The sequence below is a fragment of the Triturus cristatus genome, chromosome 1_1 (assembly GCF_964204655.1).
Source record: "Triturus cristatus chromosome 1_1, aTriCri1.1, whole genome shotgun sequence".
In the NCBI taxonomy this organism is placed as follows: Eukaryota; Metazoa; Chordata; class Amphibia; order Caudata; family Salamandridae; genus Triturus; species Triturus cristatus.
The window spans coordinates 47,881,704-47,897,302 of record NC_140579.1 but is presented as its reverse complement, the minus strand read 5'-3'; the positions used below and the strand labels follow the sequence as shown (position 1 = coordinate 47,897,302).

Here is a 15,599-nt window from a genome sequence, read left to right as displayed (position 1 = left end):
AGCATTATTCAATGGAGAGGAGATAGAACATTCTGCAATCACCCACCGCCCTAGTGAGTCAGATTTGACCTGGTTGACAACTAGGGGCAATCTTTTTGAAACCAGAATCCCAACTCCTTTAACCCTAGCACCTTCAGAGGTCGCTCCAATAACCTTATAGCCCAAAGTGTTCAGCAAGGATTTCTGGGCTCCCTCAACATGTGTCTCCTGTAAGCAGACCAAATCTGCCCCCATTGTTCGCAAAGTTTGAGCAGTTTTGTGCCTTTTTGAGGGATCATTTAAACCACAAATGTTAAGTGAAACAATTTTAAGTTTCTTTAACAGATTAATTGTTAGAGACTGAAGTTTAAATGGATTAGCCCGGTAGCTACGACAATAAGCATCATTATCATCCTCGTAATCATAGTACTACCAACATCTATCAGCATCACAACATGAATACAATGGCCACCGGCCACCCGACCGACCCGTCCCTGCGCCCACCATAAAATCCCCTTGTTGTCACCACCCATCGTCATTCCTGAGACTTTTCCTGCGATCGTTCCAAAAATTGCCAGTGAAGAAGAAGAACAAAAAATATATATATATAAACCAGACCGACAATACAGCTGCCACTACTTGCAATCTAGACCCCCTACCCCTCCCCCCACCCTTCCCCAAAAATAAGCAGTCAGGATAAGCCTGGATGATGGTGAGCATGCGTGAGCTCCTGTCGCCAAGCCACACCAAATCAAAATAGTTTCTTTTTTTCCTTTCTCCCCCTCCCCCCTTTCTTTCTTCCTTTTTTTTCCCCTTTACCCTTTTTTTTGTCTTTTGTTTTTTTTTTTTAAATCCGGACCCCCTTCTCTCCTCCGTCTTACACTCCTTCCTTACCCTACTATCCCCTTTCTTCTCTTACCCCCTCCCCACAATATTCGAGCCTCTCACCCTTGCGGGATCCAAAAAAAAAACCAATATCAGTCAGAGGCCATAATCCCAAAGAGATAGAAGGTAAAAAAATGAAACATTTTGTGCAGGACATAAAATGTCTATATCAGTTAAGCGGTTAACCTGATAGTTCAGGTAATATACATAGATCTAAAGGAGAGGAGAAAAGTTTAGTTCACTTTCTTTCAGCCCACGATGTCCTTCAGATATTCCCCAGCTTTAATCTCCGATAAGAAGATCCGCGTAGTGTCTTCATATATTACTTTTAGCCTGGCCGGATTCATAAGGTACACTTGAGCACCTTGGTGTTGGAAGGGTGTAATTAATTGGCGTAACCCCCACCTGCGTTCAACGGTGGCGTGACCAAAATTAGGTTTAGCGAAAAACTTTATTCCGTTAACTTCCTTTTGAGAGTTTGGTCTAGCTTGATCGTATACCAACTGCCTCAGCAAGAAATTACCCCCAAAAAAAACAGGAACACCCGGGGTCTATCAGTTCCGGGGCGGCTACCATCTCTTCGAGATTTTAGATTAAATGGAAAGTGATGCGCCCTATGGATCTCTTGATCCCAGTTCCAGGCAGACTCTGAAGGAAAAGCGGCACAAAGTAGTTTGATAATGTAACCTCTGGGGTCCTCACCATCAACCCCTTCCGGAATCCCCAAAAGCATTAGATTGTTTCTCCGCATTCTATTTTCTTGCTCCTCCAGTTTGGACATCAAATCAGTGAGGCATGCAGCGTGAGACGAGCCTTGCTCCTTAACGTTAATCATATCAGACTCCAGAGCCAGTTTCTTACGCACTCAAACTGCCCACAGAACGCCCTGCAAGTAGACGACCTCCAGGGATCCCCTCAAGCCCACAACCAGAGTTGCCTACAGCTCCGGGCCAGAGAGCCTGTACCCTCCTGCTAGTGGCCCTGACGGTCACCTCCTGCACTGCCGATCCAAATGCGATCTCTCCAAAACAATCCAACTACGGCATGCAGACCCCCATCCGAATTACAGCCATCGGCTAACAGTAACTGTGCTGCCGCCCGCTGAAACTTATCCCGCCTCTTACCTCCACAAGAGCGTAAAACACTGCCTGTTTCGACAGCCTCGGCGAAAGTACCGCATTCCGCACTGAAAGGGTGTCTTAGTCGCTCACAACCGACCCTGCACTCCATGTGGATCAGACCACCCAAGGAATGGAACTTTAAGTTATAAACTCACCTGATACACCACTCACTTGAGTCCCTCCTCAGGGGTCTTGACCTATTCGAATATTGCACTGTTGATTTTTAAACGTGAAAAGTAACTTGACTTGAATCGTACTTGCCTTATTATGAAGTCTTGGTCTTTAAAATACTGGAGTATAATTTTATAAAATTGGTCTGGATCTCCTTCTGGAGTCTTGTGTCCATTATTGATCTTGTGTGTGCAATAGATGTCTTACACTCCTCTGTGTTAGGCCGTCAGTTGCTCACCCACACTGCCACTAATAGAGCACTTTGAGTTTTCCATTGAGCCCTGTACACTTTTGGGGAACTGTAGGAAGCTGGCTCTGTATATACTATACTAGAGTAAGGTATAGTGTGCACAGTCCATGGAGTCACCAGAGGAATAGCAGAGACTATATTAGGTAAGTACTATCAGCTCTCTGTGGTAGTGAGGGCAAGCAGATAGACTTATCCAGAGGGTGTGTTAAGCATTTATTGTTTTCACTTATTCAAGACTGCTGCACACACTCAGACTGAATGCAGACCAATTGAGTGAGTATAAAAAAAGGTATACTTGTAATTTATTTTTAGAACCAAGCAGGACTTGGTACAGGTAGGAAACATATAATTGGAATGCAGGATTTCACAATGGAATGCAGTTATGATTGAAGTTTGCAATAGCTACAGGTTGGTATTGATTTGGAACGCAGTTTGCATGATATAATAATTACTTTTAGAATATGTTTGTTACTTTTAGTTCACTTTGAGTACACAACAGTTCAACACTAAGAACATTTTAGGCCCAAAATCTCACAACATGGTTTCATATGGGAAGAAATGGTTATCGGATTTGCAGTCTAAGTAAACATCTTACAAGTGGGAGTTTAGGGGGTTAATACCAACGTTCCCCACAGGCTAAATGGGCACTAGAGTTGCACCACCAGCGGCAGTGGGGCGGCCGGGTGCAGAGGCCCAATGTTAGCCAGTGGGGCTAAGGCAGCCTTCGGTTTGGGACTGCTGACTAGCAGGGCACTCTGGTGTGGGAGCAAGGCTCCTGGGGTTAACGGTCAGCGCTGCATAGGCCAATGACCAGCACAGGAGCTGCACCACCAGCTGCACTGGGGTGGCCGGGTGCAGGGTGTCTAAAAGACGTCTGGGACCCTGCTCTTTTCACTGGAGACATTCAGTGCGGCGAAGTTGCTGCAGGCTTGGGCAGGGAGACTTCCTGAAGGCGACCACCAGCTGGAGAGTACGTTGGGATCTTTGGGGATGCCTGGACACCTTTGGTTGGGCCACCAAAAGTCGTGGTACATCCAGTGACTGGGGTGTCTTCAGGTGTCAGGTTTTCTTACCAGCTGAGGGGGTTGCCTTGAAGCTTGAGGGAGGTTGGGGATCACCAGACCAGGATCGCTGGGGAGACATCGTTGTGGTGTTGGGTCACTCAAATCACTGAAATTCGGGAAATGGGCCTCAGGTGCAGAGTGGTGCAGAATCGCAGTGTCGCCTGAATCCGGATTCTGGGTTTAAAGTCTTTGGCCAGCACTTGTGGTGGGTACACCAACCTACTATTCCACCCTCCAGTGCTAGGGGGGGCATGAGCCTCTACCTTCAAGAAGGAAGGGACTGAAATGTGTGCTTCACCTCGAATAACCCACCTGAGGTGTGGGGTTGTCAAAGGTGGTTACACCTCTCTTCCTGGCTTGGTTTTCCCAACGATTCTCCCACCCAAAGTGGGGACCAGAAACAGTGGGAGCCAGTTGCTGGGGGAAGCTTCCGAAGGCGGCCCGCATTTGAAGCTTCCCCTGATGGGGCCCAGCCCATCCTGGGGAAGGAGGCATGACACCTCTACCCAGGATGTGCTTTGTTTCTGGACCCAGAGTGCAGAGGCTCCCTAATCAGGGGTCCAGAAAACTGTCTTGTGGTGGCAAATAGCAGTGGCCATTCAAGAACCACACCAAAGCTGATCAATTTTCAAGGGGCTCTCTAAGATGTCCTCTGAGTGCATTTTACATTAAATCCCACACTGGCATCAGTGTGGGTTTAATGTGCTGAGACGTTTGCTACCAAATTTCCCAGTTTTTAGTAAAGCCATTATGGAGCTGTAGAGTTCGTAATGACCAACTCATAGACCATACTCTTTATGACTTTACTGCACTTAGTGTCTGGACATAGACACTGTAGGGGCACAGGGCTTATGCCACTGTGGGACTAGTGCACCCAGCTAGAGGGATGACTTACCTAGGCCTCAGGCAGTTGGTTGGAGATTGGGCACACAGGAATGTGTGCCATGTCGACGCTTTACTTTTTTCTACAACAAAACACGCAGGCTGCAATGGCAGTGTGTGGGTGTGTAAAGGTACAGGGCCTCTAAGGGTGGCACAATAAGTGCTGCAGCCCTTAGCGGTCTTCCCTGGTCACAGTGCCCTGGGTACCTGTAGTACCATTTACCAGGGGCTGACCTGTGGCCAGAGATGCCAATTGGGTTAGTTTTGGGGAAAGAACACAGACCTTGGGAACTTGATTGGAGGACCTCAAGACCCCCTAAAACGCCCCCTAAATACAGTATTTAGGGGCCAGCCCTGAATCAAGAAGGCAGATCCAGCAATAAGAAAAGATAAGGAGGACCGTGCAGAGCTAACAAGAGGACGCCGCCCACTGACTCCCCTCAAACCTGCTCCTGCGAAACCCTGGTGTGTCCTGCAGCTAGCAACCTCAAAAACCCCGGAGGACCTGCCTGCCTTCACTTCAAAGACTGAAACTGTGAACACCGGACTTGTTCAAACTGCAGCTTCTGGTGCCAACCAGAGACCGCAAATCCAGCCCACTCTGCACCCGCCGAACCCGACCAGAGCGGAAAAACACCACGAGGAGGTCCCCCTGGTGACCCTGACCGGCGATTCAGCGACCCCTGACCTGCCTCAAAACCTCCAGACGCCTACAGCCTCAATCCAGAGGACCACCCCTGCCGCGACCAGAGCGGGTAAGAAAATCCGACGTCCAAAGGTACCCCTGCACCAGACGCCCCACGGCCTTGTGTGCCCTAACAGACGGCACCTAACCAACCCACAACATCCCAACTTACCCCTCGAAGTGGTGGTCGCACCCAGTAGATCCTCGTCCACGAGCCTGCAGTGTTTCTTTGTCCCAGAGGTTCTCCATTGAAAACAGGGCACCAGACCTCAAAAAAGCACCTTGCACCCGGCCGCCCTAGTGCCGGTGAGGGTGCTACTTTGGTCCCCAACGTGCCCCGAGCTTAACCCTAGGAGGTTTGCTCCCACAACCCAGTGGCCTGCTTGCTAGCAGCCACCAACCGGAGGCCCCCTGTGAGAAAGTGCCATCTTTCTTGCATGGTATGACCCCACGTTTTGCTGAATTGCTGATGTACTTTGAGTGTGCCCTGGACTCCTGCCAATCAGGTACCCAGGGCCTATGTTCCTTCCCTAAAACTGTGTTGAAGCCTAAACCCAATTGGCATCTCTGGCCACATGTCAGCTCTGGTAAATGGTACACTAGGTACCCAGGGCCTTGTGGCCAGAGAAGGCCCCTAAGGGCTGCAGCACTTATCGTGCCACCCTTCGAGGCCCTGTACCCTGACACACACACACTGCCCTTGCAGCCTGAGTGTCTGGGTGCAGAACAAACAGAGTTGACATGGCACACATCCCTGTGTGCCATGCCCACAACACACACTGCCCTGCATACCTCAGTCCCCCCTCTAGCTGGGTGCCCTATGCGAGTGGTGTGAGTACAGGTGCATGAGCCCTGTGCCCCTACAGTACCCAGGTCCATTCCTGGGCACTAAGTGCAGCGCATGCCGCCTTTGTGAGCTTCTCCAGGCCACTTGCTGTACTCAGCAACTGGCCCCTACCGGTTCTGAGCCCCTCTCTGGCGGGAAGACTGGTCGGAAACCCCACCCCTCAGGTGGGGGAGGCGAGGTTAAGCATATCTCCGGGCTCTCGCCATCTTGAAGATGGGAGCCCTGCCCAATCAGGACTAGGCTACAGCCCCCCTCCCACAGGAGAGTGGCAGGATAGGGGGTTTACCCACCCCAGGGAGGGGACCCATTGGTCCCTGCCCTTTACCTACCTGTAACGCCCCTAAATTTAGTATTAAGGGGCACCCTGAACTTTCCTTCCTCGGATCCAGATTCCAAAACAAGAAAGAAGATCAAGAAGAAAGAAGACCTGCCGTGCAGCTGCTAACAAGAGGAAGACACCAACTGCTTTGGCCCCAGCCCTACAGGTTATCGACCCTCGAAACTGCTCCTGCTAAACCCCGGTATCTCCAGTGGTCAGCAACCTAAAAACCCCGGAGGATCTGACTGCCTTGTGACTAACTGGGACTCCCACGAGCAGTGGTACTGCTCAAAGCAAGTAACAAGCCCCTGGCATCAGCCAGGAACCGCGACTCCTGCACACGCCAAGCCTGGCCAATGCCGGAGTGAACAAAGACCACGAGGACGTCCCCCCGGCAACTGTGAACCCGAAGCCAGCACCAGAGGACCCACCTCGACGCTCCTGACGCCTGCAGCCTCAGAACCAGGGACCCCTCCAACCACAACCAGCAGAGGGTAAGATTTCCCAACGCCTAAAGGCACCCCTGCACCCGGCGCCCTGCGGACCCCTGTGCCCAACTCCTGGGTGCCTACCTATCCTCCAACTACCCAACTTACCTCTCGAAGTGGTGGTCGCACCTGAAGAATCTTCGTCCCCGAGCTTGCAGCCTTTGTTCGTTCTTGAGCTTCTCCATTGAAATCCATTGAGCGCCCGACGGCTCAAAAGCACCCTGCACCCAGCCGCCCAAGTGCCCCTGGCAGTGCAACTAATCTACTTCCTCACTTGCCCTGAGCAAGTGACCAGGAGCCCAGCTCCCACATCCGCGTGGCCGGCTAGCCAGCAGCCACCAACCAACCAACGGCCCCACTCCACCCATAGGATAACATTGGGCCTAACTCACTCTGCACCCAGCGGCCCCTGTGCCGCTGAGGGTGTAACAACTGTACCTACCTGACCCTAGGAGACCCCTGAGTCTATGCCCAGAACCTTAACTCTGCCAGTCGAGTACTTACCCAAAAGCCGATAACTCACTTTTCTTCCTTAGGGTAACATTGACTGGTTTCACTTGGAAATTCTTCTGTGTCGAGTTTTGAATCTTTAAAATATTCACCTAAAATCAGCCGAATTACGAAAACGAATTTACTCACCTTTATCAGGAGAGATCCCAGTGCTGGATCTTGGTGCTCAGCACTGACCCTGAAAAGTAATTACAACCGTACTTACCGCTAACTTAATTTTCCTCCATAGGATAACATTGCCTGGTTTTTGCCAGAAATTCTTCTAAGTTTCGATTTTGCAAACTTACAAATATTCGTTAAAAATCGCCTGTATAACAAAAACGCATTCTTTCAACTGTTTACAGGAGATGCACCAGTGCTGGATCCAGGATCCAACACGGAGTAAGAAAAAGTAACGATAACCCTACTTACCTGCTAAGTGAATTTCCTCCCATAGGATAACATTGGTGATTCTATGTGAAAAAGTTTTGAAGTGTCAACTTTTAAAATACAATAATATTCCTTAAAAATCACAACTGTAACCAAAACGTTTTTACTCAACTGTTTACAGGAGATGTCCCAGGACTGAATCTAGGATCCAGTCCTGTGGAAAGAAAAGTAATCCAAAAAGTAATCAATTGCATCTAACAAAAAATTCCCATTGAGCTCAATGTATAATTGTGTTTGAAATTGTGTTGCCCATTGCAACAACTGTATCTATTGCCTATTGAAAAGTATTTATCTAAAGCATCTCATTCATATCCAGTCCAGTAGTGATCTGAGGAATGTTGCCCTCGAGAAATGTGTGTTTCTGGGAGGAGAGGACTTACTAACCAATAGGGCAAGATTTTCCACAATCCACCTCTTCCAACTTTACATAACTTCCCGGAGGTTTGGCCACCAGAAAAATCCTAAAACACCCTTCTAAACCTCAAATTAAAGGGAGTGCAAGCCTTTTCCTCTGTGCGGACCTGGGCACACTCGTGGATAGTAACAAGCATGAGCCACTCCTGAAAAAACGATTCTGCAATGGCATTTACCCCTCTGAAAGCGATGCCAGCCTGTCTGCCTACACAAAGGAGCAGGCAGTTGAATGTGTGATAGCAGTTAGCTTCACGAAGGCAGTAGCCTCTTTAGGTGGGCCATCTTTAGCCACTGCCCAATAGGGAATCTGCTGGAGGTGGTCAAACATCCTCCCTCCAGCAATTTTCTTTGTTCCCTGTTTCTGCGAGCTCTTCACACTTCCTAGCTGAGAGCAGTATTGTGGTCTTGGGTGACAACTGCTAGAGATGGTCAGGAAAGGCTACCATAACTTTGGGAAACAAAATGGTGGCTTAGGTTACCTTTCAATTAAAAATTAACAAACCCGATCTCAGCAATGAGTCAGGTGTACCTTAAATAATTTGATACCTTGGAGCAATATCTTTGGCGGTCCCAAATAGAAGTAGGCACAGAGCAGGAACATGCCCTTCATTTTTTATATTAAATGCCCTTCCCTGGTGGGCTCCCAAGTCCTTCCGCAAGGATGGCATACTAATATTCAAAGGAGAGTTTTACCTGGCAAAAGGGTTTATTTTTACATTTCAATTTGGCAGGTTTAAAGCTGCACGTCTAGGCCTCAGTGGCAGGCCTAGGTTCACATTGTCACCACAGTACAATAAAGTGCTACAAGTCACAATTAACTTACAAGCCTTGAATACTATATAAGAGAAACTTGCAGCAAGTTAAAGGAGCAAATCAGGTATTAGCCAACTATAAAAATACTTTGGCGGTCAGAGTCCATGCACTTGGGCAGCAATGCCCAGTCAACTACAGGAGTTCAAATACTTAGCTGGGTAGGGGGAGGGGAACTAGATATTTTTAAATACACTTTCCAAGACATGGGTGACTTGATCTAGGTCTGTGGTTAACTGAAGTTTTTTTGTAATGAATCTACCAATTTTTAGGTCTCGCCTAGGCAGCGCGCATACGCTGCACTAGGAGATGACCTTTTGAAATCGGTCTGCTCCTTTTCAAGCACACTCGTGCTTGTGCTAGCATCGGCGCGCGTGCTAATTGAAAACATATGGCTGTCGCACCGCCGCTGCTCGCTCCCGCAAGGCGGATGCCAGCACAAGCACAAGCGCTTCAAAACAGCTGCTGCTTGTGCTCTTTTGAAAGATGGGAACCTCACTCACTTTCTTGTTCTCTCATTGTTCTCTCTCACCTTCTGACTTCCTGTCTCTCTCTATATTTCTATCTTCCTCTTTAGTCACCATCCATTCTCTCTCCGTTTCACCCTGTTCCTCCGCTCAGTCTTCTCCTCCCTCGCTTCCGTTCGCTCTCCTCTTACACACACACTCTTTCCTTGCCCTTCCAGCACTTGTTCTCTTTCTGAGAGTCCTAGGATGCTCTCCGCCTCTCCCCGTTCCAGGTTGTAGAAGCAGCAGACAGTCACTGATGATGCTTAAGTGTAGGACAGTCTGTCTCTCTCTCGCTGTCTCTCTCTCTCTCTCGCTGTCTCTCTCTCTCTCGCTGTCTCTCGGTCTCTCTCGCTGTCTCTCAAGTCTCTCTCGCTGTCTCTCGGTCTCTCTCGCTGTCTCTCGGTCTCTCTCGCTGTCTCTCGGTCTCGGTCTCTCTCTCTCTCTCGGTCTCTCTCTCTCTCGGTCTCTCTCTCTCTCGGTCTCTCTCTCTCGGTCTCTCTCTCTCTCGGTCTCTCTCTCTCTCGGTCTCTTGCTCTCATACCCATCCACCCTCTCTCTCACTTCTCTGCCAAACGTGCGCTAACCCGCGGTGCTACCTCACTTGTTGCATCTCGTTCCTGGCTTGGCACACTTCCAAATGTTCTTAGATGTTTATGACGTCACAGCTTCTGTCGGCGTTTTTGGCACTCCTGGCAGTGATGAGGCGTCAGGCGCGAGATCTTATTACAGAACTGCCTGGTGTGAACTTTAACCCTACGAAACGCGTGCTTTACTGAGCTGGTACTTCACATACGACAAAGGAACTATAAATAAAGGCTCAAAGAGTAAAATATCAAACAGGCTCGCTTCGTTGCAAGAAGGGGCGGGTGCAACCGCCATGCGCAGCTGAGAATGCGGAACTCAGGAATTCAGGAACCCTGTAAAGTCCAGTGCTCGAGAAAAACAAGAAAATCGCATTACACAAACGCGCTAAAGGGAGCATTACAATTTGTAATACGCATCGCGCACTGCCTATACAAGCATGAATTCTTTTGGACCTGTTTGCTCTTGTTTTCTCCGAATCCTCTAGCAGTGTATGGGGTTTTCCCTGAATGGCGCGCAAACGTGCTGTGAAGCAAAGTTGTAGTCGTTGCGAGTTGTATCCATTTGTATCTAATGGTGTAGATTGGTGTGAGCTGATCCGATTTCCCCAGTACAAATATTCTTTTCGTTTTCTGCCGGGAATTGAAACGGCGGAATCAAACATTTGGCACCACATCCAGGTGCAGCAGAACCATATTTGCAACTACTGAATTGGAATCTCCAAACGGGGATCCAGTGTGTTTCTTTTGTTTCGTAAACCAGCAATGGAGCAAAAGAATTCACTTGATGGCGAAGCACCACATTAAAAAAACCGGGTCTACTGCTTTTCAAAACATGCACAGTGCTGTTTATGTTTCTCTTGCGTACTGACGACAGTGGAAAATGTCTGCCTTTGTTTTTCACACTCCCATTGCAACAGCGGGTCTCTGGGTGCACAGAAGGGATGTTTCCTTAAAAATTATGCAATCGCCCCACACCTCTATTAGTCAACAACCTGTCTCCAAGCTTCTTCGGTGGCTTGCACCGGCCAGCCTGTCTTACATTTTTATCTCCTCAGCAAGATTCCGAAGCGTGAACTCTCACAACAGAATATAGCCCAAGCACTAAACTATCAGCCCAGCTGCAACACGTACTCACTTCTGCGCCTGCTGCTCCCCCTTCTGTGCAGTGAGCCTGCGTTTAGCCTCTTCATTCAACTGCTTAGCAAGCTCCTTTTGATGAGCTCTTCTCCTCTCCTCAGCTGTCATTTCTTTCTATTGATGGGGAAGGAGAATCAAGACCGGATCACAAGCCGGGCATGGGGTAGGGAATGAGAAATAACATACGAAAGAGCAATAAGGGGGTGCGGGAGAATAACCTGAACAGTGCTTTGTTACTTCGTGGAGCTAGATCACACTACATCACAAAAATTAATTACGCAAAGATAAGACAGCACAGGGCCATAAATACGCATCTTTAGCACAGAAAATATACTTCAGAACAAATGTGTAGAAAAAGTAGCTTTACCCTTGTCCTCTCTGCAAGCAGTGTAGCTCCACCAGAAGCACCACGGCCCAGCAGCTCATCGGCCTCATTTTTGTCCTCTTCCTCCTCCTCCTCATCCTAAGGTGAGAAACAATGTCAAAAGGTCATTTGTGCAATAGCAAGCAACATTGGTCAACCAGGTACCGGCACCATTGTCCCAAACACAAAGAAATGACAGTAGTGTAACAGGGCTAGTCTTGTCAACGTCTTTTCGTTACAAATATCCAACTGGGAGCAAGTGATTTCGCTACCGGGCTTCGCATCATCAGTGAGCCCACCAATGTTGAGCCATCTAATCATAACAAACATCATGGCTTGGGTGATTGCTGGATCTCTTCCTCACCTAGGAAAGGTTCCCATTGATTTTTCAGAAGGCTTTTATGTATTTTGTACACCCCAGTCTTCTCACCTTTAAAAAGATGCCAACGTTTTTCACTTTTTTCTTGACAGTGGTGAGAACTGTGGTTGGTCCTTCCTAAAAAAACAAAAAAATGGCATAGTAATTAACAGTAGCATCTAAATGCAAAATAATTTAGAGCTGTCACCTCAACAAACAAGTATTGGAAAATCCAAAGGTACGATCTTTCGGAACCTACTGCCTTTGCCAATGCTTTTTCTGATGCGGTTTCAAATTTTTTTCCTTTTTATCGACAAACAAAAGGCACATTGATAAAGCCACTGTTGGCGGTAACGTTACTTTGTAAGCGTGCTCAGAGCTCACGACAGCAGGCTGGGCTAAATAAAAACAAAGCAAGGGAGGGAGACAGCAACAAGGAGCACGTGGGAGAAGCACACAAGAGAATACAACACAGAGTGCACACAGAGCAGTGGGAAATAGCTAAAGAGCTGAAAAGCAGCATGCACTCTGGTGGAGTGCCCAACTAAAAAGAAAAGGAAAATGCTACTTACCAGTATGCATCTGTTCTTGGCATGTAGAGCTGCAGATCTGCACACTGTGCATAGATCGCCATCTTGTGTTGGGCCCAGATGTTTGCACTTGTTTTTGTCTTGGAAAAGTATTTGGAAGTCACGAGATAGGGGACTCCTCCTTTGGATGATAGTGCACAAGGGCATCTGTTCCATCTTTTTCGCCAGCAGGGAAGTGATGGATTTTTGTGATTAACAGATAAGATGCCCATGTATGCTGTATCTAAATAAGATAGTACTGGAACAGAGCCGGGTAGCCGGGGAGGTGTGTGGGCGTGTGTGGATCTTCAGCTCTACATGCCAAGAACAGATGCATACTGGTAAGTAGCATTTTCCGTTCGAGGCATATGAGCTGCAGATCACACACTATGCATAGATCGTATAGCAGTACCCCTTCCGAGTGGTGACCACCAGTATCTGTTGCAGTAGTCTGAAATAATGTTTTGAGTACAGCCTGGCCCACATTGGCTTGTTTTGTTTGCACATCTACACAATAGTGCTTTGTGGATGTGTGCGGTGTAGCTGCTTTGCAGATGTCATCTAAGGGAAGGTTTCCTAAAAATGCTATTGAAGCCCCTATCTTTCGGGTAGAGTGGGCTTTTGGGGGAACTGATAATGTACATTTTGCTTTGTGATAGCAAATCTGTATGCATTTGACAATCCACCTTGCTATCCCAGATTTTGATATGGGGTTGCCTTTATGTGGTGGTGAGAAGGACAAGAAAAGGTGTTTGGTCTTGCAAAAAGGTTTGGTTCTTTCAATGTAATAAAGCAGTGCTCTTTTTACATCTGTTTGTGGTTGCGAGAAGAATACTGGCAACTCCACAGACTGGTTTAGGTGGAAGGGAGAAATAACATTAGGGAAGAGTTTGGACTGGTTCTGAGAACCACTTTGCTATGATTAAGTTGTAAAAAAGGTTGAATAGTTAGTGCCTGTAGCTCACTGACTCTTCTAAGGGAAGTAATGGCCACTAGGAGAGAGACTTCCCATGTTAGAAGTTGTAGCTCGCATTTGTGCAGAGGTTCAAAAGGAGGGCCCATTAGTCTTGTGAGAACCATGTTTAAATTCCACACAGGTGAGGGTGGTACCCTGGGAGGAATTATTTGTTTGAGGCCTTCCATAAATGCTTTGATGGCAGGTACCCTGAATAGCGACAAGTGTCTATTTTGTAAGTAGGCTGCTATGGCAGCGAGGTGTAACCTAATAGATGTGTATGCTAAGTTACACCTTTGGAGATGCAGTAGGTAACCTATGATGTGTTGAATAGACACATCTAGAGGATTGATGGTGTTATTGTGAATATATATCACAAATCATTTCCACTTGGCCGCATAGCAGGCTCTAGTGGTGGGGCGTCTAGCTTCCGTGATAATGTTCATACAGTTAGGGGGAAGGTTAAGGTAACCAAATTCTAAGACCTCAGGAGCCAGATTGCAAGGTTGAGCTGAGCTGGGTCCGGGTGTCTATCTCTCCACGGCTCTCGGTTAAGAGGCGTGGGGAGAGGTGTAGTTTTTGGTGCGGGACTACGGATAGTTCCAGAAATGTGGTGTACCATGGTTGTCTGGCCCATGTTGGAGCAACTAGGATGAGAGTCAGTGATTGTTGCTGTAATTTGCGCTCCACCAGTGGAATGAGTGGGAGAGGCAGAAAAGCGCACGCAAATCTGCCTGACCAATTCATCCATATCGCATTTCCTTTGGACAATGGGTGTGGATATCTGGCGGCGAAGCTTGGGCATTTGGCGTTTTCGTGTGTGGCAAAGAGATCTATCTCTGGTTGCCCCCCCAAGTGGAAAAATGGTTGAAGAACTTGCGGATTATGTTGTTCTGGACTCCCGGGACATGTTGGGCTAGGAGGAAAATGTTCTGAGAAATAGCCTATCTTCAATATGCTTTGACTAGTTGAGAGAGCTGTAGGGAGTGTGTCCCGCCTTGTTTCTGTATGTAGTACATGGCTGTCATGTTGTCGGTGCAGACTAGGACAGCTTTGGCTGATATTTGTTTCTGGAATGCCTTGAGCGCTAGGAAGATGGCTAGTAACTCCAGGTGATTAATGTGGAGTAACTTTTGTTGAGGCGTCCACCTGCCCTGCATGGTGTGATGTAATAGATGAGCTCCCCAGCCGGAGAGCGATGCGTCCGCTGTTAGCACAATCTGTGGAACCGGCTTGAGGAACGGTCGCCCTTTGGAAAGGTTTTTTGTGTTCCACCACTGCAGAGAGCGATGCGTGCGACTGTCCACCAACACCAGATCTGTTAGCTGACCTTGAGCCTGGTTCCACTGACGTGCCAGACATTCCTGCAGGGGGCACATCTGGAGTCTTGCGTGAGGTACTATGAATATGCAAGAGGCCATCATCCCTATCAGCTGTACGAACACACGAGCAGGAAGAGTGTTGAGGCTGAACTTTTGATATGAGGCTTTGCCATCCTGGTTTTGCTGGAATATGCAAGTGCTTTTGAGGTGTTTATTGTGGCACCGAGGTACTGTTGTATGTGGGACAGTTGTAGGTGACACTGTGTGGTTTACTGTAAACCCTAAGTCGTGGAGTAGTTGGATTGTGATGGACACACTGATGGTATGAGTTGGCTTTTATGAGCCAATCGTCTAAGTTTGGGAAGACGTGGATATGCTGTCTTCTTAGGTGAGCCACAACTACCGCCAGACACTTGGTGAATACTCTGGGTGCTGTGGTGACTCCGAATGGGAGGACCTTGAATTGGTAGTGCTGACCGTCCACTACAAACCTGAGATATTTCCTGTGAGAGGTGTGAATGGGAATATGAAAGTAGGCGTCCTTGAGACCTAGAGTGGCAAGGAAATCGCCTTGTGAGAGAAGAGGAAGGACCTGTTGAAGCGTGGCCATGTGAAAATGGTCTGAGTGTATGTACAGGTTTAAGGGTCTGAGGTCTAGGATTGGTCTTAGCGAGCCATCCTTCTTCAGAATGAGGAAGTACAGGGAGTAAACTCCTGTGTTTTGCTGTTGCAGGGGGACTGGTTCTATTGCATATTTGTATAGGAGGGATACTACCTCCTGCTTTAGCAGCGATAAATGTTCCGGTGACATTGGGCGCTGTCTGGGTGGTATGTTTGGGGGGGTAGAAGTGAGTTCTGGACAGTAACCTAATTGAATGATTGGTCTCACCCACCTGTCTGTGGTGATGTTGTTCCAGACAGGTAGGAAATGTAGCAATCTTCCCCCG

General features: G+C 48.1%; 1 protein-coding gene across 1 annotated transcript in view; it reads right to left on the bottom strand.

Moving 5' to 3' along the window:
- Positions 1-15,599, bottom strand: part of LOC146869332 (FACT complex subunit SPT16-like) — a 251,328-nt gene that overhangs the window by 174,263 nt on the left and 61,466 nt on the right. The window contains exons 4-6 of the mRNA XM_085650597.1: positions 11,879-11,944; positions 11,452-11,547; positions 11,083-11,198 (exon numbers count right to left, since the gene is read on the bottom strand). Of these exons, the coding sequence (XP_085506723.1) occupies positions 11,083-11,198; positions 11,452-11,547; positions 11,879-11,944 (278 nt within the window). The remainder of the gene's footprint in view (positions 1-11,082; positions 11,199-11,451; positions 11,548-11,878; positions 11,945-15,599) is intronic.